The 25,857-nt window shown below is 47.4% G+C and overlaps 1 protein-coding gene across 1 annotated transcript in view; it reads left to right on the top strand.

The window, feature by feature from the left end:
- Positions 1-25,857, top strand: part of LOC139262997 (actin filament-associated protein 1-like 1) — a 232,800-nt gene that overhangs the window by 199,281 nt on the left and 7,662 nt on the right. Inside the window, exons 15-16 of the mRNA XM_070878426.1 lie at positions 1,434-1,545; positions 10,409-10,573. Of these exons, the coding sequence (XP_070734527.1) occupies positions 1,434-1,545; positions 10,409-10,573 (277 nt within the window). The remainder of the gene's footprint in view (positions 1-1,433; positions 1,546-10,408; positions 10,574-25,857) is intronic.

Below are 25,857 nucleotides of genomic sequence, written 5' to 3'. Positions count from 1 at the left end.
CACTTTTGTCTCGAGGGAGTTTTTCCCAGGCCGGAGGGACAATATGGTGGGAATTTATGCCATGTTATAGAAAAAGCAGCTGTTTTCAGAGTCTCTCCCTCTGGATACTAATGTGATCCCGAGCCCAGTTGTGTCATACCAACGCAAGCCTGCTTTGCCTTTGTTTTTGTTAATAGTGGCAGATTAGAGGGGATGTGATGACTCAACTCTGGTGGGATCAACAGACGAGCGCCCCAGGCCATAGATGTATTAAGTGATTTCCTGGTGCTGTAATGTCCAAAAGGCCTAGTGATATACACTGCAATACACAATAGTTTCATACTTCCATAACCCTTCATCCAAAAAAAGTAATTTTCTTGTCAATGGGCCCATACCCTAGAAAGAGGAAAGCCCACAGGCAAGGCTGTATCTGCATTGTTCCTGAGACTTCAACAGAGCAGAAAACCATCATATTTGCACATACCTTCCAAAGTAGAATGTGCAGACATTCTGAACAGGTACTGAAACAGATGAGAAGTATTTTGAAAACTATTACTATATAACTTGGCTTCCCCACACAGGCAGTTTCCATCAGACAGAACAAAAGACTTGTATTTATATAAGCGCCTTTCATGACTTCAGCTTGTCCCAAAACACTTTACAGCCAATGAAGTTCTTTTGAAGTGTAGTCACTGTTGTAATGTAGGAAATGTGCAGCCAATTTGCGCACAGCAAGCTCCCACAAGTGCATCAGAACATTTGACTCACGGTGGGGTATTTCAATATTTAAATGAGGCTCTGGCATCCATTTCTGGACCTGTTTCTGAAAATGGTGGAAAGCAGTTGGAGCCTGAATTGCCACCAGATCCAACTACTTTTTCGGGATCTAAAGAGGCCTAACCAGCAGTCATTAAAGGGACCGCTGGAAGTCATGGAAGTAGCCCGATGGTAAGTTTCTATAGCTTACATTAATGTGGAGGCAGGAGGAGCAATGAGCAGGAGTGCCTCTCCTGCCTCCACATTAATACTGCTGCCCCCGCTTGTCCCCCTCCCAATTGGCTTCCTTCCTCCCAGACTCACCCAACTGCCTCGACCTGCATCTGAGCCAAACAAAATTCAAATGACCCAGACCGACGAGTTGCATCGGAGCACCCGATTGGCGACTGTATCTTGCCACAATTATGATGATAAGGCCAGTGGACAAATTTAGGATGATTCTTGTGCCTCTCCACTCTGCCGCATTTTGGCTGCACGCTGCATGGATCACGACTGGTTTCTGCAGCTAATGAATTTAGGCTCCACTGAGTTCAGTTGTAATGACCTACCAGTGCCTCAGCACAAACCAACCATCAAACCTTATTGATCTATCTTGCTAAATACCACATTGGGCAGTGCACTCGCTAACTTCAGCTTTAATGGGGGTTTGCTTCACAGTTTTGTTTTGTGTTATTTAGGTTGAAGAACAGAAGCGGCCTGTCACCTCACAAGTAAAACGCCACGCTTCCATGTCAAATGATGCCTCACAGAAAGCCAATTCGCAAAACAAAATTAAACGTCACGGCTCAAGTAAGCACACGTTTTATTCACAATTTATTCCTTTCTAATCTTGTATTCAGTCTTCAAGCTACGCTCGTCCTTGATGCTGATTTGAGGGAGCAGAAAAGTAGACTGAATCTATAAAGTAAAATTGTTAGACAAGTCAGCCCCAGGAACTGCCACGTTTATAGGCTGAGGCAGCCACAACTGCCAGTTAGCCCAAGCATCACAGTTCAAGTAGAAAATAATGAATCATTACAGGTGAGTAATGAGGTAAGCAGGTTGGACTGTTGGTTCCATTCCACTCTGTGTTCACAAGTTTAGATTTTTGAGGGGGCTATTTCTAAATAAAGAACACTAAAGTTCGACATAAGATTCCGCTGCTAATTCATTTGCTTATAACAGAACGTTCCCTGAAACTTGATTTTCATTTGCTCTGAGGACCTGTTGATACCTAAGTCACATGACTCATTTAGAGAACCAACTGCTGCCTGCTTAATATTTTTAAAGTAATTTTGAAGCTATACCATCACGCATTTAAAATTAAGTTACAATGATGGTTCTGGAGTGACAAAGATACATGGGGAGAAATTCGGGGCGTTTGCGACTTCTCACCCGGGCGTGGGAGCTTAGCGGTAACCGTGCGCAGTGACCCGTTTTCATCCTGGAGCTGCGGCGGGCTGTAGGTCGCTCGCGGGGTAAAAATTAAAGGAGATGCCGAGTTCAAAATAAAAATATGTCCGACTTACCAGTCGCAATCTTCTTCCTCTTTGGTTGCGGGGGTCCATGCCACGATCTTGCAGCCCGGCACTCCACTCCCTGGTGGTCCAGGGATGGCTCCATTTCCCACACGCAGCTTGGCGCTCCCCTTTAATGAAGCAGAGGGCCCCCTCTTTGGGCAGGGCTAAATGGGAGAAATTTAGAATTCAGCAGAGGAGGACAAATGGTTTAATTAGGAGGGGGCAAATAGAGTATGACAGGAAGCTTGCTGGGAGCATAAAAACTGACTGTAAAAGCTTCTACAGATATGTGAAGCGAAAAAGATGAGTGAAGACAAACGTAGGTCCCTTGCAGTCCGATTGAAGGCCGAAAAATTCCCGGGACCTGATAGTCTGCATCCCAGAGTACTTAAAGAAGTAGCCCTAGAAATAGTGGATGCATTGGTGATCATTTTCCAACAGTCTATCGACTCTGGATCAGTTCCTATGGACTGGAGGGTAGCTAATGTAACACCAATTTTTAAAAAAGGAGGAAGAGAGAAAATGGGTAATTATAGACCGGTTAGCTGGACATCGGTAGTGGGGAAAATGTTGGAATCAATTATTAAAGATGAAATAGCAGCGCATTTGGAAAGCAGTGACAGGATCCATCCAAGTCAGCATGGATTTATGAAAAGGAAATCATGCTTGACAAATCTTCTAGAATTTTTTTAAGGATGTAACTTAGAGGGCCCAAGTTTCGGGCCGCGCCTAGAACGGCGCAGCCCCGACCTGGACGCCCGTTTTTCGCGCCACAAAGTGCACCTAAAAAAAACTTACAGATTTTCCGGCTCTCTGCTGGTCCTCTGGAGCCGGGCACGGCGCAGCACGAGCTGTGGGGGGCGGAGCTAGGTCCCTGCGCTGAAAACAGTGCCGGGACCTCTGCCCATGCGCGCTACAGTGGGCGGGCATGTGCAGTAGCTCCAGGCGCCCAAAACTGTGTGGGAGCGGCCCGAAACATGCAGCCCCTAGCCCTGGCCGAATGGCCTCACTGGGGCTGCGTGCATAAGGCTGCCTCCCACGCCCAGCTCCTGCTTCCTCCCGACCCGACTCGACTCCCGCTTCCCCCCCCTGACCCCCCGGACCGGACCCGACCCGAACCCCCGGACTGGACCCGACCCGCGCTCCCCACCCCCCCACCCGACCTGACCTCCCTCTCCCTCCCTCCCCCCCCCCCGACCCGAACCGAACCGACCTCCCACCCACCACTCCCCCGACCCGACCCGCGCTCCTGACCCCGACCCCCCCACACCCGGACCGGACCCAACCCAACCTGACCTCCCTCCCCCCGCCCCCGACACGAACCGAACCGACCCGACAAGACCTCCCTCTGTCCCCCTCCCTCACCCGAACCGAACCGACCCAACCCGACCTCCCTCAGTCCCCCTCCCTCACCCGAACCGACCCGACCCGACCCGACCCGACCTGCGCTTCCTCCCTCCCCACCTGAACCAACCCGACCTCCCTCCTCCCCCCCCCCCAACCCGACTCGCGCTCCCGACCCCGAACCGCGTTCCCCCCGACCCGACACGCGCTCCCGACCCCGGACCCGACCCGACCCAACGCCACCTACCTGTAAATCTGGTGCTTAGTTACGGGCCCTGCCCGAAGTCTTGAGCCCGGCCCGTTCAGCCTCCCTCCCCCTTCTCCTTTCCCCCCCACTTCTCCTTTCCCCTCCTTCTCTTTTCCCCCTCTTCTCCTTTCCCCCTTCTCCTTTCCCCCCCTTCTCCTTCCCCCCTTCTCCTTTCCCCCCTTCTCCTTTCCCCCCTTCTCCTTTCCCCCTTCTCCTTTTCCCCCCTCTCCTTTCTCCCCTTCTCCCTTTCCCCCCTTTCTCTTTCCCCTTCTCCTCTCCCACCCCTTCCCCTTCTCCTCTCCCCCCTTTCCCCTTCTCCTCTCCCCCCATTTCCCCTGCTCCTCCTCCTCCCCCCTCCCCTTCTCCTCCTCCTCCCCCTTCCCCTTCTCCTCCTTCCCCCTTCCCCTTCTCCTCCTCCCCACCTTCCCCTTCTCCTCCCCACCTTCCCCTTCTCCTCTTCCTCCCCCCTTCCCCTTCTCCTCCTCCCCCCCTCCCCTTCTCCTCCTCCTCCCCCTTCCCCTTCTCCTCCTTCCCCCTTCCCCTTCTCCTCCTCCCTTCCTTCCCCTTCTCCTCCCCACCTTCCCCTTCCCCTCCCCTCCCCCCTTCCCCTTCTCCTCCGCCCCATCTCTCCCCCTCCCCCTTCTCCCCTTCCCTCCACCTTCTCCCCCATCCCTCCCCCTTCCCTCCCTCCCCTCCCCCTGCCCCCCCCTCCCCCGGCCCCCCCCTCTCTCCCTCGCTCCCTCTACCCCCCTCCTCCCCCTCCCCTCGCTGTCAGAAACACAGACACTGACAGACAGAGAGTGAGAGACACACACACAGACAGACAGACAGAGAGATAGAGACACTGACAGAGACACACTGCGGGGGGCATCCCAGCACACTGTTGGAGGGCTCCCAGTGCTGCAGTCGGTAAGTAGAAAATGTTTTATTTATTGATTTAAAAAAAAAATTATTTCTTATTAATTTTTTTGATTGATTTATTGGTTGATTTATTGATGTTTTTATCATTTATTATTGATGATGGCTCTTTATTTGTAAAACTGAAGTGTTTAATGTTTGTAAACTTCCCTTTAACCCCCCCCCCCCCCCATTCCCTACGCCTGATTTGTAACCTACGCCTGATTTTCTAAAGTGTAGACAAGGTTTTTTCGAGCGTACAAAAATCTTCACTTACTCCATTCTAAGTTAGTTTGGAGTAAGTTTTCACTGCCGAAACTTTGAAAACAGGCGTAAGTGGCCGGACACGCCCCCTTTTGAAAAAAAAATTCTGTTCCAAAGTGAAACTGTTCTAACTGACTAGAACTGGAGCAAACTAAATGACGAGAATTTGAATTTCTAAGATAAAAAATCAGGAGCAACTGAGGCCAAAACTTGGGCCCAGAGAGTGGACAAGGGAGAACCAGTGGATGTGGTGTATTTGGACTTTCAAAAGGCTTTTGACAAGGTCCCACACTCAAGATTGGTGTGCAAAATTAAAGCACATGGTATTGGGGGTAATGTACTGGCATGGATAGAGAACTGGTTGGCAGACAGGAAGCAGAGAGTCGGGATAAACGGGTCCTTTTCAGAATGGCAGTGACTAGTGGGGTGCCGCAGGGTTCAGTGCTGGGACCCCAGCTATTTACAATATACATCAATGATTTAGATGAAGAAATTGAGTGTAATATCTCTAAGTTTGCAGATGACACTAAGCTGGGTGGCGGTGTGAGCTGTGAGGAGGATGCTAAGAGGCTGCAGGGTGACTTGGACAGGTTAGGTGAGTGGGCAAATGCATGGCAGATGCTGTATAATGTGGATAAATGTGAGGTTATCCACTTTGGTGGCAAAAACACGAAGGCAAAATATTATCTGAATCGCAGCAGATTAGGAAAAGGGGAGGTGCAACGAGACCTGGGTGTCATGGTATATCAGTCATTGAAAGTTGGCATGCAGGTACAGCAGGTGGTGAAGAAGGCAAATGGTATGTTGGCCTTCATAACTAGGGGATTTGAGTATAGGAGCAGGGAGGTCTTACTGCAGTTTTACAGGGCCTTGGTGAGGCCCCACCTGGAATATTGTGTTCAGTTTTGGTCTCCTAATCTGATGAAGGACATTCTTGCTTTTGAGGGAGTGCAGCGAAGGTTCACCAGACTGATTCGCGGGACAGCAGGACTGAAATATGAGGAGAGACTTGATCGACTGGGCCTGTATTCACTGGAGTTTAGAAGAATGGGAGGGGATCTCATAGAAACATATAAAATTCTGACGGGACTGGACAGGTTAGATGCAGGAAGAATGTTCCCGATGTTGGGGAAATCCAGAACCAGGGGACACAGTCTAAGGATAAGAGGTAAGCCATTTAGGACTGAGATGAGGAGAAACTTCTTCACTCAGAGAGTTGTGAACCTGTGGAATTCTCTACTACAGAGAGTTGTTGAAGCCAGTTTGTTGGATATATTCAAGAGGGAGTTAGATATGGCCCTTATGGCTAAAGGGATCAAGGGGTATGGAGAGAGAGCAGGAAAGGGGTACTGACATGAATGACCAGCCATGATCTTATTGAATGGTGGTGCAGGCCCGAAGGGCCGAATGGCCTACTCCTGCACCTATTTTCTATGTTTCTATGTGTCCCACCACGTAGTGCTGCGCCCTTTGTGGAGTCCATCCGCCCCGCTCGCGCCCCACAGAGCAAGTGGTATGCAATATTCCACTTGCTCTCAGGGACGGTAAGCTGAATATTGGTTGAAGTACAAGAATTCTGCACCTGGTGGGAACCGCTCCCAAACGGGATTTTGATATTGCTTATTAATATGTGGAAAATAACTCTCTATCAACACTCAATTTCATTTATTTTCTTTAATATAGTCAAGTAATAATCTCATTGTGTTATTGGTCCAATGTTGATCTTTTGTGTATTGTTCGTAATGGAAGAAATGTCCTATACTACTGAAGTACCTTCGGAATGCAATCTTTTGCACAATTCAGCAGGATAAGAGTGGGCAGGAGGTGGGATCATGGCTTGAGTTGTGATGTTTGCTTTGCTTGTGATGAAAATCAAGTGGGAACAGAAGCAGATGTTTATTTCAGAAACTAGAATTTTGGTGTCTGTAAATATCCAGACAGCTGACTCAAAATACAGACAGTCCAGCCCAAAACTGGATGGGTGCCAATCGTAATAGCACTGACACTGGATCTAAAATTGTGGCACATGGGATGATACTCAGCTGATAGGCCCTCTAATGCTCGTACTCCACCACCAGCATTTTGCCACCTCAAAATACATTGTTATATCTTTCTTATGTTTCAAAATTAATTCTAATAGTTGTAGAATTCCTGCTAACTCACCAGGCTTAGTATTTTTATTCTGCAGGACTGAACATACCACTACTGCCCTTTTCCAGCCCACTCTCCCCTTTCCCAGGGAGAATATCAGAAAGTGGCAGATGCAATAGACTCTGTCACTGAAACTGACCTGGAGAGAGCCAAGGTTTTTTTGATAAAAAATGTTTCTGGTGCATGTACTGTCAAACAGATAAAGTGGTACTCAGATTTTGTTTATAAAAATGACAATGAAATGTATACAGCTCGTTTAAAAAGAATTGCAATGCATTGGTGCTGCACATAGTAAACATTTGGTTGTTAAACCGTTGTATCGAGCGTAGAACAGTGAGGCCTCCATGGTAAGTTTAAAATTCCCAACCTCAAAAGAAACTTCAATTTGATTGGTCCCTTCAAGAAGGATTGAATATATAATGGCTGAGGATTTCAACAACAGTAAAAAAATTAAATTCCTCTCAATCAGAAAGTAACTAAATCACTTTACAGCACTGTTGCAAACAGCAATATCTGAGCCGCGATTATGTGTGATCTTAAATACACCAGTGATTGTTGATTAAAGTCCATGCCAGGAAGACACAGAACTAGGCTTCCAACTGAAAGAGCTGTGATGTTCTCAGGGTTGTCGTGAAGCTGCAGCTTGCTGGGTGCTGCTAGATATCAGGACAGGCCCTTAAACGTGCAGTTAAATGTCATCATTACAGATACATGCAGGAAATGATAAAGCTGTTTTCATAGCACGGTGGTTGCCTTATTGATGTTTCAGCTCCTCTGCTGATTATCATGAATGTTCCTTTGAGGCCAGGGGAGACAATTTATTACAACAGAATGGTGTTAATTAACAATAGTTTATTGTAATGAGATTGAGCTGCAATTTGAAATGCATCGCAGGCACAACCGTACTTTATGATATTTCTAGATTTATGTACCTAATTATCAAGCTACATTTGAAGATGATTATCTGTTGGTGTGGCACTCATAGAATCATACAACACAGAAGGAGACCACTTGGCCCATCGTGCCTATGCTGGCTCTTTGAAAGAGCTATTCAGTTAGTCCCGATGCTGATCCCTATTTCCACTGCTAAACAGTCAGGGATGTCTGAGGCAAGCACTGTGCGGATTTCCTGCTTTCTCCCCACATCATGAAGGTATATGGCACTCATTTTATCCGACTTGGAAGTATGAGTGGCTGAGTGGGTCCTGTGGTGATCCAAACTCATGACTCTCCTGCCCCGACTGAATCAACTGGGCTACCTGATGCTCGAAGAAAGCGAATCCCTACGAAAACAGGAGAACATGTTTCAGTATAAATACCACTGCTTGTGAAAACATGAAGCGAAGTCTACAATAGTGTTTGCACTCATCACTCAATCCCAACTGTCACTGAGACAAAGTCAGAGTTTACTGCAGGACTCAAACATTAGAGCCCAGCTCACAGATGTTCTGGACAGACGACAGCTCGATAATATTCATTTCCTGTGGCCACATCGCCATTGTCACATAGCAACAAGGTGCTGAGATTAAAGTTAGACTCACACCAGGACCCATGTTAACATCCGTGTCTCATTGGTATCAAGTCACACAGCTGGTGAACTTTCTTTCTATGGAGGTAGGGCTCCACTAAACACTACACATCTTCCTCAGAAATTCAAGGCCAACTGTATAGTGCAGGGAGTAAATCCTCTTTAAAGGCACTGGGACTCATTTTTCCCCTTGACAGAGAGCACGTCAAATTGGGCACAAAAGTCCAATGTTAATGTTCTAATTAAAGCCTACTGCAAAAGAGAATTTTCCTTTCAATGAACTGGGTAATGATCTGAATGCAAAACATAAGTAGATAAACAACACAATCAATGTTGCATTTGCAACCATTGTAAGCTGTTGTGTGCAGTATGGAGTGATACAGGATATTACTTCATCGGAGAGCTGGACCAACCCTGTACTTTCAGAGACAATAACAGTGGCAAAAGCTTTTTATTTTAAGCTGTCAATGGTTGGGCATCTATGTCAATCTGCGCATCAGTTCATCTGGCATTTCAGAGACATTAAAAATTTTTTAATGATATTAATTTGCATGTTTGCAAGTGAGCAAGTGAGAAAATGATACTGTATCCCACTGTACAGTGCAGGGAATAAATCCTCTTTAAAGTGTAACAGATTCGACACCTGCTAAGGTCGTATTTTATTGTATAGGTATTACCATTTTCCTCCAAACAATTGTTAATGATTCATCAAACTTAGAGATAAAATTTGTGCATTTCAGGGTCTGTTAACATTTCAAATAGTCCATTTTCGATACCTGACATACTGAAATTGCAATCCCATCTGATTGCTTAAAATGTCTTGAGCATACAAACTGCCCTTTACAAAAGAAAATGATAAATCTTACATTTGTCAGATTTTTCCATGATAAATTTCCCTGTCCATCTTTATAATGGGAATTGTCTGTGTAAACTTGTCATAGTGTAACTACATACTGCTGTCAGTGGTGGTACCTGTACTGTGGCACCTTCATGAACCCCATGCTAAAGTAATTTAAATTTGTTTGGACCAGCTAAGGTAATTAAAATTTGTTTTTTGGCATGAGATAAAGGTGACTATTTTTTCAGAGATAACTTGGAAATCAAAAATGGGGCAGCCAAGCACAAATAAAGCTAAACAAGAAAACTAGTGAAAGGAAAAAGACTTAGGTGGGAGTGGCTTGCAGTGGGTGTTAATGTATTTTGAATTCTAAATAATTGCATTCTTCTATTTATATTTATTTACCTCAGAACTAAAAAATTAAAGGTGAAGCACTTCTCCCCATATTACCTGAAGAGATTTATTCATCAATGTAACTGGTATTTATTAATTTATCTATTTACAGAGGGTTAAGGAATACACTATTTTTCGTGAATCGATGACACTGGTTTGGGGAGAGATTCTTTTTACAAATTTCTTTGTAAGTTCCTTCCATGGAGATGCGCACCCCTCCCCCACACCAGTATCTTGGAAAAGTCACCTGCTTAGGGAAATTGAAGACGATTAATGGCAGAGACTGGAATCCAAACATGAGCAATTGTGTCCTTGGCAAATGGGAATCAAACTGTACTTCAGAGTCAAAATCCATTTACTGAAAACAAGTTGTCAGGTGGCTGCCTGAACTCATTGAATGGCGGTGCAGGCTAGAAGGGCCGAATGGCCTACTCCTGCACCTATTTTCTATGTTTCTATGCCTGTAGATTGACACCATCCTTATCTTTTAGATGCAAATCAGTCTAAATATGGGAAGACTCGAGCTGAAGAAGATGCAAAGAGATGGCTGACTGAACAGGAGGCACTCGAAAATCAGAAGGATTCAATTCGCAAAGAACTGGTACAGCTCCGCAAAGAGAAGAAAGAGTTCCGTGAAGCTCTGAAAGTATGCACAGGTACAACCTTTACCTTATTTGCTGTAATACAAGTAATTATGGAGCTCAGTAATGGGTGTGTAACATACTCATTGTTAGGTGGGTTCTGGAATTGTTCAATTAGTAAATTACATTGCCAGGTAAATGTTCAAGGATATTAGAATTTGTGTGGAGGATAGTCCTTTCTTTCAGTATTTTTATTATCACTCATACCACCAGTGAGCTAAAGGTTTGGAAGATAGTGTTGGGGCGGGAAAGTGGAGTTGAGGTCGATGATCAACCATGATCTTATTGAATGGCGGAGCAGGCTCGAAGGGCAATTATGGCCTACACCTGCTCCTATTTTGTATGTTCTTATGTTCCTAACCTTGAGTCAAATTATGTCAGTGGGAAAAAAAATAATTTAGGTTTGCATAAAATTACAATTTTATTTTGTAGTTATTTTCATTTCTTTCCATGAAGGTGGCACCCTGATACCACAGAAAGGAAAATGTTATAAGCACTCTAATAGCTCAGTTAATACACTGCCCAGTGGAGGACTGAGGCATATAGACCAAGGATCCAGGTTCAATTCCTGGTTTGTGCTAAAGTAACTGATCTCAGGGACTCTAGTGCCATCGGCATCACAATTGAACTTAGTGGCCCCGCATTAATCATTGAGAAAACTAGCCAGTGTTCCCACTTCTGACATTGGAAATGCATATGTGTGGACATTGGCAAGGACAGCTTTGGGCTAGGCCGTGATATCCCCCCTGGTTCAGTAGCCTGTTGACATTCAATATCTCTCATATGAAGAATGGCATTGTGGAGGGTACACTACCCAAGCATCTGCTGCTGAGAAAGGGAGAAGACCACTAGATGGTGATGTATAAGACATGCAGCATATTTTCCTCCTCAACTTGTACTGGCCAATGGTATCTTTCATTCCTCCAGTTCCTTTCCTTGCCCCTCCTCTCTTGCTGGAATATGGGTCCATGGGTTCCAGTGGATTAGGCCATTCCTCATTTGTGAGCCTGGCTGGCGAGATGTTGAGAGGATTTTTTTGGTTAATCACTTTCCAGCAGAAAGTTAACTAATAGCAGTCAGGAGTAGGAAACATTTTTGTTTTGTCCCCTCTCCAAGCCAGGGTCACTGAAGACGGGTATGGCACACTTACTGCTACCCTGCCTGAGATCACCGAAATCAGCACTGCTTCATTAAACATCTTGGGGCCGAAATTCAGTGTCCCTGGAGGGATTGTTAGCACGCGTTTTCGGCGGGCGATCGGAAAAATCAATTGGCTGCCGTGTTACAGTGTATTGGCTCCCTCCCGACGCATATTCAGCTGCGGGGGGGGGGGGTTCCAGCGGTGAGCACTACCACCGGAATCGACAGGGTAAAGCAGCGGTAAAGGGGTTTCATCATCAGGGTGCGCACCGCTGCTACACAGCCATGCCACCCATAATCAGCTGTAAAAAGAGCGGTTTTGTTTCATCTGTGACCCAGCCAGGTTTTTGCGTCGATCCACTTTGTCGTGGAACGCGACACTGCTGGACAAGGTCAACGGACTATTCCGCCAATCAGGACATTTTTTGAGAAAAGTTTTTGCCTGCATTGAACCTGCTGAGTGGTGTTCAGAGGTTTTGAGAGAGTTTTAAGGACTTTCAGCACTCAGACTTTAGTGGAGGCTCATTCTGTGCTCCAGAGGCCTGCTTGGCAGGGTGCAGCCTGACAAAGAAGGGGATCAGTGTTGGCAGAGGAACACCTGGTACACCTGGTCAGATGCAGGGCGGCACGCAGGAGAAGGCATCGCCGTCAGCAACGTCTAAAGCGATAGTGGGCAAGGGAGGCAGCAGCCATGGCTGCCCAACAGAGAGAAGGGCCTGCAGATGTGCGCAGAACTGCAGCTAGGAGGGAGACAGGAGGAGGGTGGGGTATATTGAACCCCCCCCCCCCCGCACCAAATAATGGGCCAGGAGCCTTGCCAGCAACCAGAGGCACCCGACAATCAGGAGGACCAGGGAGATGGGCATCGTCCAGCTGCCAGGGGAGGTGGCCAACGCAGAGGTGGGGGAAGGAGGCCCTACCCTCAAAGGTCTACAGACCTCAGTCCTCCTTCCTCCAGCTCAGTGATGAGCAATGCCTGCGAAGGTAAGATTTAGGAAAGACGTACTCAGGGAGCTCTGCACTGTCCTGTGAGAATATCTCCAGCCTCACACAAAGCTGAGGACTGCCCTGACCATAGAGACCAAGGTCACCATCGCCGTGAATTTTTATACCACGGGGTCTTTCCAGTCTTCCACTGCAGACATTGGCAACATCTTGCAATTCTCCGCACATCGGTGCATCCAGCAGGTCACAGATGCATTCTACGGGAGATAAGTGTAGTACATCTCCTTTCCCGATGACAAAGGACAAACAGATAGAGCGGCAGGCCAGATTTGCCCGAGTGGCAGGCTTCCCGAGGATGCAGGGTGCCATCGACTGCACACCTGTTGGGCTGAGGGTGCCACATCATCACCCCAAGATCTTTGTCAACCGCAAAGGCTTCCACTTTCTGAACGTGCAGCTCGTGTGTGACCACCAGCGTCGGATCCTGGCAGTTGATGCGAGGTACCCAGGAAGCAGCCATGATTTGTTCATTCTGCGCCAGACCAGTGTGCCTGCCCTCTTTATCGGCCCAAGTTAGGATTGTGGTTGGCTGCTTGGGGACAAGGGATATTCCCTCTCCACTTGGCTGCTCACTCCATTGTGGAACCCCAGGTCAGTGCCAGAGCATGCCTACAATGATGCTCATTGTGGCACCAGGTGCATCATCGAGCACTGCATTGGCATCCTCAAGCAGAGGTTCCGTTGCCTGGACCGCTCTAGTGGCACCGTGCAGTACTCTCCTCAATGGATCTCCATATTCATCGTGGTCTGCTGCATGCTACACAACCTGGCCATCATGAGGGGACAGCCACTGGAGGTCGAGCCAGCAGTACCACCTGAGGATGAGGAGGTGGAGGATCCTCGTTGCCACCGAGCTAGGAGACGTCATTCCCATCACAATCCTGCAAGGGAGATGCAGCTACGTCTGATAGCTGCTTGCTTCAGATAATCCCATCCACACATGACCCTTCAGCTCCCACTTTCAATGGCCATCACAGTAAGTGCCTTCATGCACAATTGAAACACCTGGCCAGATATGTGCCAAAAATAAAGATTTATCAAAATGTTAAATTCAGTGCAAAAACACAACATAAACAAAAAGACTACCATCAATTAACACCAATAATCATGTCTTACTACTGTGCACGTCCTTATAACACCTCTTACGCATGCCTACCCTACCACTATGCCTAAGTGTCTCCCCTGTGGCTGCATCATGGGTCTGGGAAGGCTGCTGTGGTTGTTGTATGGGAGCTACAGCTGTCCTTCTATTACGCCCTCGAACATCTTTGGGCCTAGAAGGGCCGGGTACAGACTGGCCAGCCTCATCCTGGGGGGGGTTCGGTCTGGCTTGGCTTGGATGGAACCATGCGCGGAGTCACTGGCGGAGTGGTAGGTCTGGGGCCAGGAAAGTTGTGATCCCAAGAGAGCACATCATCAGGATCCTGGTCCGAGGAGCCTGAGTCACTCCCCGGGGTGGGCACACTACTGCCACCACCACCAATCTGAGGGAGCTCATGTCGGTGCAGTGGACCTACGGAAGGTCCCTCGTAGCCCGTGGTGGACCCAGCCACGAACACAACACTGAGGTGTCGGTGGCATTGAACTGAGACTGCATGAGAGTAGCCAGAGTCTCAAAGCCAGCAGACATGGCAGCAGTAAGACGCTCCGTGGCCTGTTGCCCAGAGTGCATAAGAGTATTCTGAGCTTCCAGGGCCGCGGCCATCCTCTCCAATCCAGCACCAATGCGCTCGTTACCTCGTGCCTGTGCTGAAATGGCAGCTGCCACATCACCCGCAGGTTGCGGCATAACAGGTGGATCCACACGGACACTCTGGGCGTCCATCATCGCCTGCACACTGGCAATGTTGTGATCCTGAGAGAGCACATCATCAGGATCCTGATCCAAGGAGCCTGAGTCACTCCCCAGGGCACCACGGTGTGCGCAAAGCTGTCGACTATGCGGGAGGCGGACTCCTCCACACTCCTGACCGCTTCTGACAGCCTCTCTGGCACCCTCGTCAGTGCCCCCAACATCTGGGAATGCATGGCCTCCACCCTTCTCTCGTAAGCCGCTACGTCGATGGCATCATCTGCGTCCTCATCGGCAGAACTCTGCATGGACCCCATGCCCCCCTCGCTGAAGTGGCTTCTGAGGTTGCCTAACCCCATCACCATGCTGCAGCCCGCTAGTCCCCGGTGCAATAACCAGTGCTGCCCCAGCTACCACGTCAACACTCCCACCAGTATCTGACCTGGCGCATGTGGGTGGAAGCAGTGACACACTTGTGCCATCTGTGTGCTCCTCCTCCTCCTCCTCCTCATCCATTGTCTGGATGAGTCACGGAGTGCTGACAATGAGCCTCAATGTCATCATCAGTGCTTGTCGAGATCGGAGGGCTTCTGTTCACAGGTCTGAGCTGCAGGTCTCCAACTGGTCTCACAGGTGTCCCTTTCTCCTGTGCTGCCACTCGGTGTGTCATTTGCAAGCATAAATGAGAGAAGGGGTACCATGAGGGGGAGGTGGGGGATTGAAGCATGGAGGCTGCGACTAGCACACTTTTAGACAGAAAAGCACAGTAGACGCTGGCGCACTCAAGTAGCGAACACATTCAACAATGCACATTCAGCACTTACCAATACTGCCCACATCGGCCCATGGGGGGATCGTGTCATCTGCAAGCATAAATGGGAGAAGGGCTGCCATGAGGGGAAGGTGGGGGGTGAAGACATGGAGGATGTAACCAGCAGACTTCCATGAAGGAAAGGAACAGTAGGTGTTGGCGCATTGAATGAGTGCAATAAAGGAGGCCCTTCACTTACCCACATTAGCGTTAGCACTGCCCTGGCCCACAGAGAACGCATCTTGTCCTCCTTTGCTCAGCTCTATTGTGAACCAGTTTAGCCTGAAAAAGAAAGCATGGTTGGTGAGTACCGCTGTGATGACGCATCAGAAATGAGCGCACAAATGTTTGTATGTGTAATGTATGTACATAAGGTCTGCCCACCATCAGGAGGCACTACCTTCGGAGGTCCTAGGGTCATAGGTACACTCATGCTGCGCCCGGTATATAACCTGAACGTCACCTTTGTATCTTCACTTCTAGAAGCCATTAAAGACTGACCAGGTTACACCTAGTCACTGGCTCACAGTACGGAGTTCATTGTATCATTTCATACACCACAACTGGCAACGAGGCAAATACGAACCCATGCAAAAGTATGGTGAGCACAGCACGATCGAGTACTCTTGGATTCAATGAGGGAGAGGGTGAGGAGATTTCAAGGATCGTCTTGACCAGTATTTCGTGGCAAACGACCTAAACAAAGACAAGGATACAGAGAAGCGCAGGCAGTTCTTCTCACTGTCTGTGGCCCCACGATCTATGCACTCATCAAGAATTTGCTCTCACCCACTCTTCCTACAGAAAAGGATTACAAAGAACGGTGTGCTTTAGTTCGGGAACACTTTAAACATAAGAACATAACATAAGAACATAAGAATTAGGAACAGGAGTAGGCCATCTAGCCTCTCGAGGCTGCTCCGCCATTCAACAAGATCATGGCTGATCTGGCCGTGCACTCAGCTCCACTTACCCGCCCGCTCCCCGTAACCCTTAATTCCCTTATTGGTTAAAAATCTATCTATCTATGATTTGAATACATTCAATGAGCTAGCCTCAACTGCTTCCCTGGGCAGAGAATTCCACAGATTCACAACTCTCTGGGAGAAGAAATTCCTTCTCAACTCGGTTTTAAATTAGCTCCCCCGTATTTTGAGGCTGTGCCCCCTAGTTCTAGTCTCCCCGACCAGTGGAAACAACCTCTCTGCCTCTATCTTATCTATCCCTTTCATTATTTTAAATGTTTCTATAAGATCATCCCTCATCCTTCTGAACTCCAACGAGTAAAGACCCAGTCTACTCAATCTATCATCATAAGGTAACCCCCTCATCTCCGGAATCAGCCTAGTGAATCGTCTCTGTACCCCCTCCAAAGCCAGTATATCCTTCCTTAAGCAAGGTGTGCAAAACTGCATGCAGTACTCCAGGTACGGCCTCACCAATACCCTGTACAGTTGCAGCAGAACCTCCCTGCTTTTGTACTCCATCCCTCTCGCAATGAAGGCCAACATTCCATTCGCCTTCCTGATTACCTGCTGCACCTGCAAACTAACTTTTTGGGATTCATGCACAAGGACCCCCAGGTCCCTCTGCACTGTAGCATGTTGTAATTTCCCCCCATTCAAATAATATTCCCTTTTACTGTTTTTTTTTCCAAGGTGGATGACCTCACATTTTCCGACATTGTATTCTATCTGCCAAACCTTAGCCCATTCGCTTAACCTATCTAAATCTCTTTGCAGCCTCGCTGTGTCCTCTACACAACCCGCTTTCTCACTAATCTTTGTGTCATCTGCAAATTTTGTTACACTACACTCTGTCCCCTCTTCCAGGTCATCGATGTATATTGTAAATAGTTGTGGTCCCAGCACCGATCCCTGTGGCACACCACTAACCACCGATTTCCAACCCAAAAATAAACCCATGGAAGGAATCCTCATACGCAGATATCGCTTCTATATGCACGTTCATCCAGAAGTCCAGGACGTAGCGGCATTTGTTGCTGACCTAAGACGTCTTGCAGGGTCTTGCAAATTTGGGCCAGCGTGACTTTTTCGTGATCGGGGTCAACCACGAGGCGGTCTTAAGTAAGCTGCTGGCTGCAGAGATGCCAGACGTCAGCAAGCTCATCACCATCACCCAGGCTTGCATGTCCACGCAGAAAAACACGAAGCAGATATCGCGACAAAACAGGAACTCCACAGTAAGTACTGTGTACAAAATTGTATTGACGGCCGGCAGAGCTGCACATGGCAGGGCCTACTCGACTGCGTATGTGAGAACGGGAGCCGCTCAAAGCCCGCCATCTGGTGCAAATCCGAGCTTAACATGTTGGCGTTGCGGGGGCAATCACCGACCCCATCAGTGCCGCTTCAGGTAGTATGTATGCAGAGGGTGTGTGAAGCCGGGACATCTTCAGCAGACATGTCCACAGCAGAGCAAGCGAGCTGCGACACACCACGTGGATGATGATCAATTCAGCATGGATCTGGCGATGCAGCCCAAGGCATTTGAGAGCTCTGAGGAGGAAGTGTACAGCGTACGTGTGTTCCTAACGAAGATCCAACCTATAATGATGGAGATAAAATTAAACGGCGTGCCGGTATCCATGGAATTAGACACGGGTACGAGTCAATTGATAATGAGCCAGCTTTCGAAAAGCTGTGGGAGACCAAGGCAGAGAGACCCAAGCTGAGTCCGATAAATGCGAAGTTGCGGACCTACACGAAAGAGCTCATACCAGTGATCGGTAGTGCAGCTGTAAGGGTGTCATACGAGGCAGCGGTTCATGATTTACCATTATGGATTATCCCAAGCAACGGCCCATCGTTATTCGGCAGGAGAAAATAAAATGGAAATGGTACGATATCAAAGCTTTGTAATCAGTGGATGATGATTTGTGTGCTCAAGTACTGAGTAAATTTCCCTCACGGTTTGAACGGGAATTGGCAGCTTCAAGGGAGCCAAGGTGCAGATTCACCTAGGCCCAGATGCAAGGCCCATCCATCACAAAGCCAGGGCGGTCCTGCACATTATGAGAGAAAAGGTCGAGCTCGAATTGGACAGGCTACAACGCGAGGGGGTGATCTCAACAGTCGAATTTAATGAATGGGCCAGTCCCATTGTTCCGGTGTTAAAGAGCGACGGCACGTTCAGGATTTGTGGAGACTACAACATCACGATCAACCAGGTTTTGAAACAAGATCAGTACCCGCTACCGAAAGTTGATGACCTGTTTGCAATGCTAGCCAGGGGAAAATCGTTCACCAAATTGGATCTAATGTGGGCCTACATGACACAGGAACTGGTTGAATCATCAAAGAAACTTACGTGCAGCAACACACATAAAGGACTGTTTATTTACAACAGGTGCCCTTTTGACATTCGTTCGGCGGCAGCCGTATTTCAGAGAAACATGGAGAGCCTTTTGAAATCCGTCCCCAGGACCATGGTATTTCAAGACAACATCCTAGTCACAGGTCGTGACACCACCAAGCACCTGCACAATCTGGAAGAGGTTCTGCATCGTCTGTACAAAGTGGGACTCGGGCTGAAACGTTCAAAGTGAGTTTTCATGGCACCAGAATTCCTTGGACGAAAGATTGCTGCAGACGGAATCAGGCCATCAAAAATGCGCCCAGGCTCCAGAATGTGACGGAGCTGTGTTCGTTCCTGAGTCTTCTCAACTACTTCAGTAACTTCTTACACAAATTGAATTTAGTATTAGAGCCTTTGCACAAGCTGCTCAGGAAAGGAGACGACTGGGTGTGGGGTGAACTTCAAGACAGAGCCATTGAGAAGGCTAGAAATCTGTTGTGTTCCCACAAGCTACTGGTACTGTATGACCCATGCAAGCATCTAGTTTTGACCATTAATGCGTCATCCTATGGGGTCGGCTGCGTACTCCAGCAAGCCAATGAGTCAGGCAAACTACAACCAGTTGTATACGCATCTCAAAGCCTGTCCAAGGCGGAGAGAGCCTACAGCATGGTAAAGAAAGAGGCTTTAGCATGTGTTTATGGGGTAAAAAAAATGCACTAGTACCTGTTTGGGCTTCGCTTCGAGCTGGAAACCAATCACAATCCGCTTATATAATTGTTCTCGGAACATAAAGGTATCAATACCAACGCGTCGTCCCGCATCCAGAGGTGGACGCTGACATTATCTGCCTATGATTATGTCATTTGCTAGAGACACGACAGCTGCGCTGATGCATTGAGCCGATTACCGTTGCCCACACCGGTGGTGGAAATGCCAATGCCCACAGAGCTACTCATGGTCATGGATGCCTTTGAGAGTGAAGGGTCGCCTGTCACTGCTCAACAAGTTAAGACCTGGACCAGCCAGGATCTGACCCTATCGATTGTAAAACATTGTGTTCTTAACGGGGACTGGTCAACCATCCCCAAGGAAATGAGTGATGAAACCAAACCTTACAGCCGTCACAAAGATAAGCTTTCCATCCAGTCCGACTGTTTACTGTGGGGTAATCGTGTTGTACTGCCCATGAAAGACAGGGCGAGATTTGTATGGGAGTTACATAGTACGCATCCCGGTATTGTCATGATGAAGGCCATCGTCAGATCCCATGTTTGGTGGCCTGGCATTGACTCGGACTTAGAATCATGCATGCATCAGTGCAGCACTTGCATGCAGTTAAGCAGTGCCCCAAAGGAAGCTCCGCTCAGTCTGTGGTCATGGCCATCCAAACCGTGGTCTAGAATCCACATCGACTTGCGGGCCCCTTCCTCGGTAAAATGTTTTTTGTGGTGGTGGATGCATACTCCAAATGGATAGAATGTGTGATCATGTCATCCAGCACTTCCACTGCCACCATTGAGAACCTGAGAGTCATGTTTGCCACACATGGTCTGCCAGACATCGTTGTCAGCGACAACGGACCGTGTTTCACGAGCCTGGAGTTTCAAGCGTTCATGAAATGCAACAGCATAAAACACGTAAGGTCAACCCCATTCAAACCCGCATCCAATGGTCAAGCAGAGCGGGCATTCAAACCATCAAGCAGAGCCTGAAATGTGTAACTCACGGTTCCTTGCAGATACGCCTGTCATGCATACTGCTCAGTTACAGGACAAGGCCACACATGCTCACCGGGGTCCCGCCTACGGAACTATTGATGAAGAGAGGCCTCAAAACTAGGCTCTCTCTAGTCCATCCTGACCTTAACGATTATGTTGAAACCCGACGTCAACGTCAGCAGTGGTATCACGACCACGCCGCAGTGTCACGTGACATATCTGTAAATGACCCAGTGTATGTACTTAACCATGGTCAAGGGCCCAAGTGGCTCTCGGGCAATGTTACGGATAAGGAGGGTAACCGGGTGTATATGGTTAAGCTCAAGAATGGGCAGATGTGCAGGAAACACATTGACCAAATCAAGCTAAGACACACTGACGAACCGGAACAGTTGGAAGAAGACACCGCAAGCTTAGACGACCAACCAACTCACGTCCAGCCATCAGAAGAACCCACTGTGGTCAACACCCAGCCCCAAGTCGTGAGAGACTCGGAAAGCTCTGGGATTGCACTGAGACGGTCAACCAGGGAGCGAAGGACTCCGGACCATCTGAAATTGTAATATAGACTTGTGCCAAGAACTGGGGGGGGAATGATGTAATGTATGTATATAAGGTCTGCCCACCACCAGGGGATACTACCGTCGGAGGTCCTAGGGGCATAGGTACACTCGTGCTGGGCCCGGTATATAACCTGAAATTCACTTTTATATTTTCACTTCTGGAAGCCATTAAAGACTGACCAGGTTACGCCTAGTCACTGGCTCACAGTACGGAGTTCAATGTATCATTTCATACACCACAGTATGTGACATGCAGCTGAAAATGTGAGACAAAAAAGAGTCTCCATTGCGAGAACACACACATATATGTATAGAGGTGTGAACAATGAAATGCAGCTTGAGTGAGTAAAGAGTGAGTATGGAAAATAAGAGAATGTTGAAGGAGAGGCTCGCAGATGCAAGGTCAGCAGTTGCTGGAAGAGGTACTCACTTTCATAATCCGGATGATATTTTGGAATCTCTTCCTGCACTGCAGTCCTCTGATATATGGAGATGCCTGACACCTCCTGTGCAATCTCAGTCCACACATTATTAATCACCTGCCTGCTTATGTCTGGAAACATCAGTCTACGTCTATCCTCCACACCTTGCATCAGGGTGTCAAGCTCCAACTCTGTAAAGTGGTTTGCCCTCCTTCCTGCTCTCACGCCAGCCATCCTTCAACCCAGCTCCCAGCTCCTTCCACCCTCAGGGCCGAGCTGTAAACCCTGGCCTTTAAAAATGGCAGTGGCTCAATAGAAACACTTACCTGCATGATGAATTTCTCCGTGAGAGTTCCGCTCCAATTAAGATAGCCACATCACTGAAAACTGCACTTTGAAAGGGCTCCTTCGCGCTGGAACCCATTTTTCAACTTTTTGAGCTGAATATGGATCGGGCCACCGCCGAAAACATTTTGGCGGTAATAGCCCCAAAAAGTCGGGAGGAGCGCCAGCTTTCCAGCGGAGCTGAATTTCGGCCCCCCTGTGGCATGTGAACCATTTCCTCCACAACACTTAATGTGCTGGATACACATTTAAATCAGCCTACAGATTGTCATTCAATGCTGGGAAAATGCACATCAATAAACACTGTCGAACAATCCTATTTTTGTGTATTGGCCTGCGGAATTGAATTCTATTCTTTATTGCAGTCTCGCTTCGGGTTTAATAGAAGTGATTGTACAGTTGGTCACTGAAGTGCTTTGAGAATATTCCAACCTCACCATGCCCTTGGTTCTAATAATATGGTGAAGACTAGCAATTCAATGGCTTGCTCTATCTAAACTTATTAACTATAAAACTATGGTAAAAAGAAGTGTATACTATATACTACACTATATTTTTATTTTAAATATATTGAGCCATAATTTTCTGTCAAAATAACAATGAGGCTAATGGCACTTCCTGTTATTTATACACAAATGCTAAAGCAACTTCAGACGAGGAGCAGATGCGCGGTTAAACTCAAATATCCAAAAGTTGTTGTGAACGTTGTACCGCTCCGTCGTTAGCTTTGCAAAAATAGCATCTCGCTATCCAATTTATCAGTGAAATGCATTGAATGGCGTGAAGTTGTTGTATTTGCGCAGTAGATACAAACTAAACTTGCCACAGAAAGTTAAGTCTAGTCCATTTTAGTCCAAGTACACGTTTAGCGACATGATGTGTGTTAATTACAGCAATCCAACCTCTCTGGCACTGAAAATTAACTATTACAAGTGTGGTGTCTCATTCCTTCAGGTTTTAATTGTTGTTGAATTTAAAAATGTCAAATTTAAAATGTCTTTACTTGATTTGACATTGAATTCACCCACTCTAACTTGCATTGTTAATTTCACAATCCTTCAATCGGATTGGTTAAGGGGATACACAGTTACTTGCCCTGTTTACTCAGGTTCCAAATGCCTTGCTTCCCTCGCTACGATGTTATCAGCTCGCACTTTCAGCATCTCATCACACAAAAAATTTAAAAAGGCAAATCTGGGTTATTAGCTGTTTCAATTCAATTCTATAGCTTCTATTGCCACCTAGTGGCTGACGACAGTATATTCAATCGATAGCTCAAGAAAGATACGATATTTTAGGTGAGATATTAAACCGAGGCCCCATTGGTCAGGAAGGCATAAAAGATCCCATGATATTATTCAAAGAAGATCAGGGGAGATCTCCTTGTCCTGGTCAACATTTATCCCTCAACCAATATCACAAAAACAGTTTAGTTGGTCATTTATCTCATTGCCGTTTACCTGTTTTTGTTGTGTGCAGCTTTGTTGCTGTGTTTGTCTCCAAAGCAGTAACAACAAAAATAATGCATTAGCTGAAAAAAGGGTTTTATGACATCCTGAGTATGTGAAAAGCACTGTATGAGTGCAAGTTCTTTTTTTCTTGATAAATCTGTTTGTGATAATGTTAGATGAGGTAGGAAAGTTAGCCAGAACACTGGGAGAGCTCCCTCCTCTTTGAATAGTGTGATGTTAATTGGGGGTTTGAGGCAGATCAAACTAATGCCTGAGAACATCCACCCCATAAAAGGCCCTTACAACATACTGTCAAGTCTCGAGTAAATGTTTTGTTACTGCAATGTTACTTCTTTGAAGAAAATCTACTCTCTAGTAAGATACAATGGGGCCGAAAATGCCCCCTTTCTTAAGGCCCGTTACCGCCTCTGAGAGGCAGAAAGGCCTTTCCGCCCAGGGGCAGGTGGAGGGTGCAGCCCATCTGCAATTACCACCGGGCTGCATCCTCCACCTGCCCCTGGTTTCCACCGTGCCCCATCTTTCCCATCCAGCACGCCAACCCCTTACCACCCAGCGCCGACCCATTTTGCGCCCCGCAGGGGGAATTGCCCCGCGGTAGCACAGTCAGCGCTGGTCGGTATCCCCGACAGTTTTGCAGAATGCGAAGCTGCCGGTGGCTGGGTGCTGCGGCTGAACCTAGAGGGGAGGGCGCCATTTTGTTTAATTGTTGACCAAGTCCTGAGTCGGCCCGACAATGGCGGCCGCTGGTTGAGCGGGACCCGCCAACAGGTAACCTGGCGCCTCCTCTTGGGTGCCGGGCCGCTGGCCTGGCCGGACCCCTTCCTAGTGGGCCAGTGAAGGGGCGGGACGTTGCGAAGCATCAGCGGCACGTCTGCGTCACACTGATGTGCTCAGCGCGGTGCTAAATAACATCGTCCTGCCTTCCGCCCCGCTCCCGCCTCCAACAGCACCAGAGAGCAGCAGCAGGCTTCGCAAAAAACAAAGTCCCAAATATCGCTCCATTCTCCGCCGATCTCTACGGATACTAAATCTTCAGTTAATTCAAATTATCTGTCCCAAACGGGCAGAGGGCAATTTCAGCCCCAATGTATTGCTGCAAGTTCAAAGATGAGACGCAAACAGAAATTATTTTGTGTTCCTGCTTCAGTTATCTTAATAGTTTAAATATGGGAAATCATTTTATGCATCTTGACCCCTTAATTAATTCAAATTGGCATGAGTAATCCAGTGTTGGAAGCATCACATGCAGAAGTAAAGGAACCACAAAGTGATTGACAATTCATCTGCATAATTCTGAAAAGAATTTATTTGAAATAAATGGTTACATTTCAGAAATTAGAAGTTACAAATATTAAGAATTTAATGATCATCTGTAAAATTGCCTTATATCAGCCATGTATTTAATGGCTTTGGATTGCCCTTTTTAATTACAATCTCTTATTTCACTGATTTAATTCGTGTGATTATCAATTAAACTAATTGTGAAATCCTTACAGTTACAATGACTGAAAGCTCTCAGTATTTAAAAGGGAGAGTATTGACTTGTGAGACAGAAAACTTCCAGGTCAAGGAAGTCTAACATCCATTGTCATGGGTCTGCTGTAATGTGCAGAATAAGTTACAGACACTCACATATTTGAAACCGTTCACAAATAATGATGTAATGACTAGTCTGCAGCCTTTGACACAGTTGACCACTCTATCCCTCTCCACTGTCGTGCAGCTGGGTGGGACTGCACTTGCCTGGTTCCATTCTTATCTATCTAATCATAACCAGAGAATCATCTGCAACGGCTTCTCGTCCCACCCCTGCATCATTACCTCTGGTGTCCCCCAAGGATCTATTGGCCCCCTCCTATTTCTCATCTACATGTTGCCCCTTGGCAACATCATCCGGAAACACAGCATCAGTTTCCACATGTACGCTGATGACACCCAGCTCTACCTCACTACCACTTCTCTCGACCCCTCCTCAGTCTCTAAATTGTCAGACTGCTTGACCGCCATCCAGTTCTGGATGGGCAGAAATCTTCTCCAATTGAATATTGGGAAGACCAAAGCCATTGTTTTCGGTCCCCACAAACTCCATTCCCTAGATACTGACTCCATCCCTCTCCCCAATTCCTGTCTGAGGCTGAACCAGACTGTTCGCAACCTTGGTGTCATATTTGACCCTGAATGAGCTTTTGACCACATATCCGCAGCATAACTAAGACCGCCTATTTCCACCTCTGTAACATTGCCTGTCTTCGCCCTTGCCTCAGCTCATCTGCTGCTGAAGTCCTCATCCATGCCTTTATTACCTCAAGACTTGACTATTCCAACGCACTCCTGGCTGGCCTCCCACAATCTTCCCTACATAAACTAGAGGTGATCCAAAACTCGGCTGTCCGTGTCCTAACTTGCACCAAGTCCCACTCACCCAACACCCCTGTGCTCACTGACCTACATTGGCTTCCGGTTAAGCAACACCTCGATTTCAAAATTCTCATCCTTATTTTCAAATCCCTCCATGGCATCACCCCTCACTATCTCTGTAATTTCCTCCAGCCCCACAACCCCCCCGAGATGTCTGCACTCCTCTAATTCTGCCCTCCTGATCATCCCTGATTGTAATCACTCAACCATTGGTGGCTGTGCCTTCTGTTGATGAGGTCCCAAGGTCTGGAACTCCCTGTATAAACTTTTCTACCTCTCTACCTCTCCTTCC

This window comes from Pristiophorus japonicus, chromosome 4, assembly GCF_044704955.1.
Source record: "Pristiophorus japonicus isolate sPriJap1 chromosome 4, sPriJap1.hap1, whole genome shotgun sequence".
Taxonomy (NCBI): domain Eukaryota; kingdom Metazoa; phylum Chordata; class Chondrichthyes; family Pristiophoridae; genus Pristiophorus; species Pristiophorus japonicus.
The sequence above is the reverse complement of the archived record's forward strand: the minus strand, read 5'-3'. Positions and strand labels throughout refer to the sequence as shown.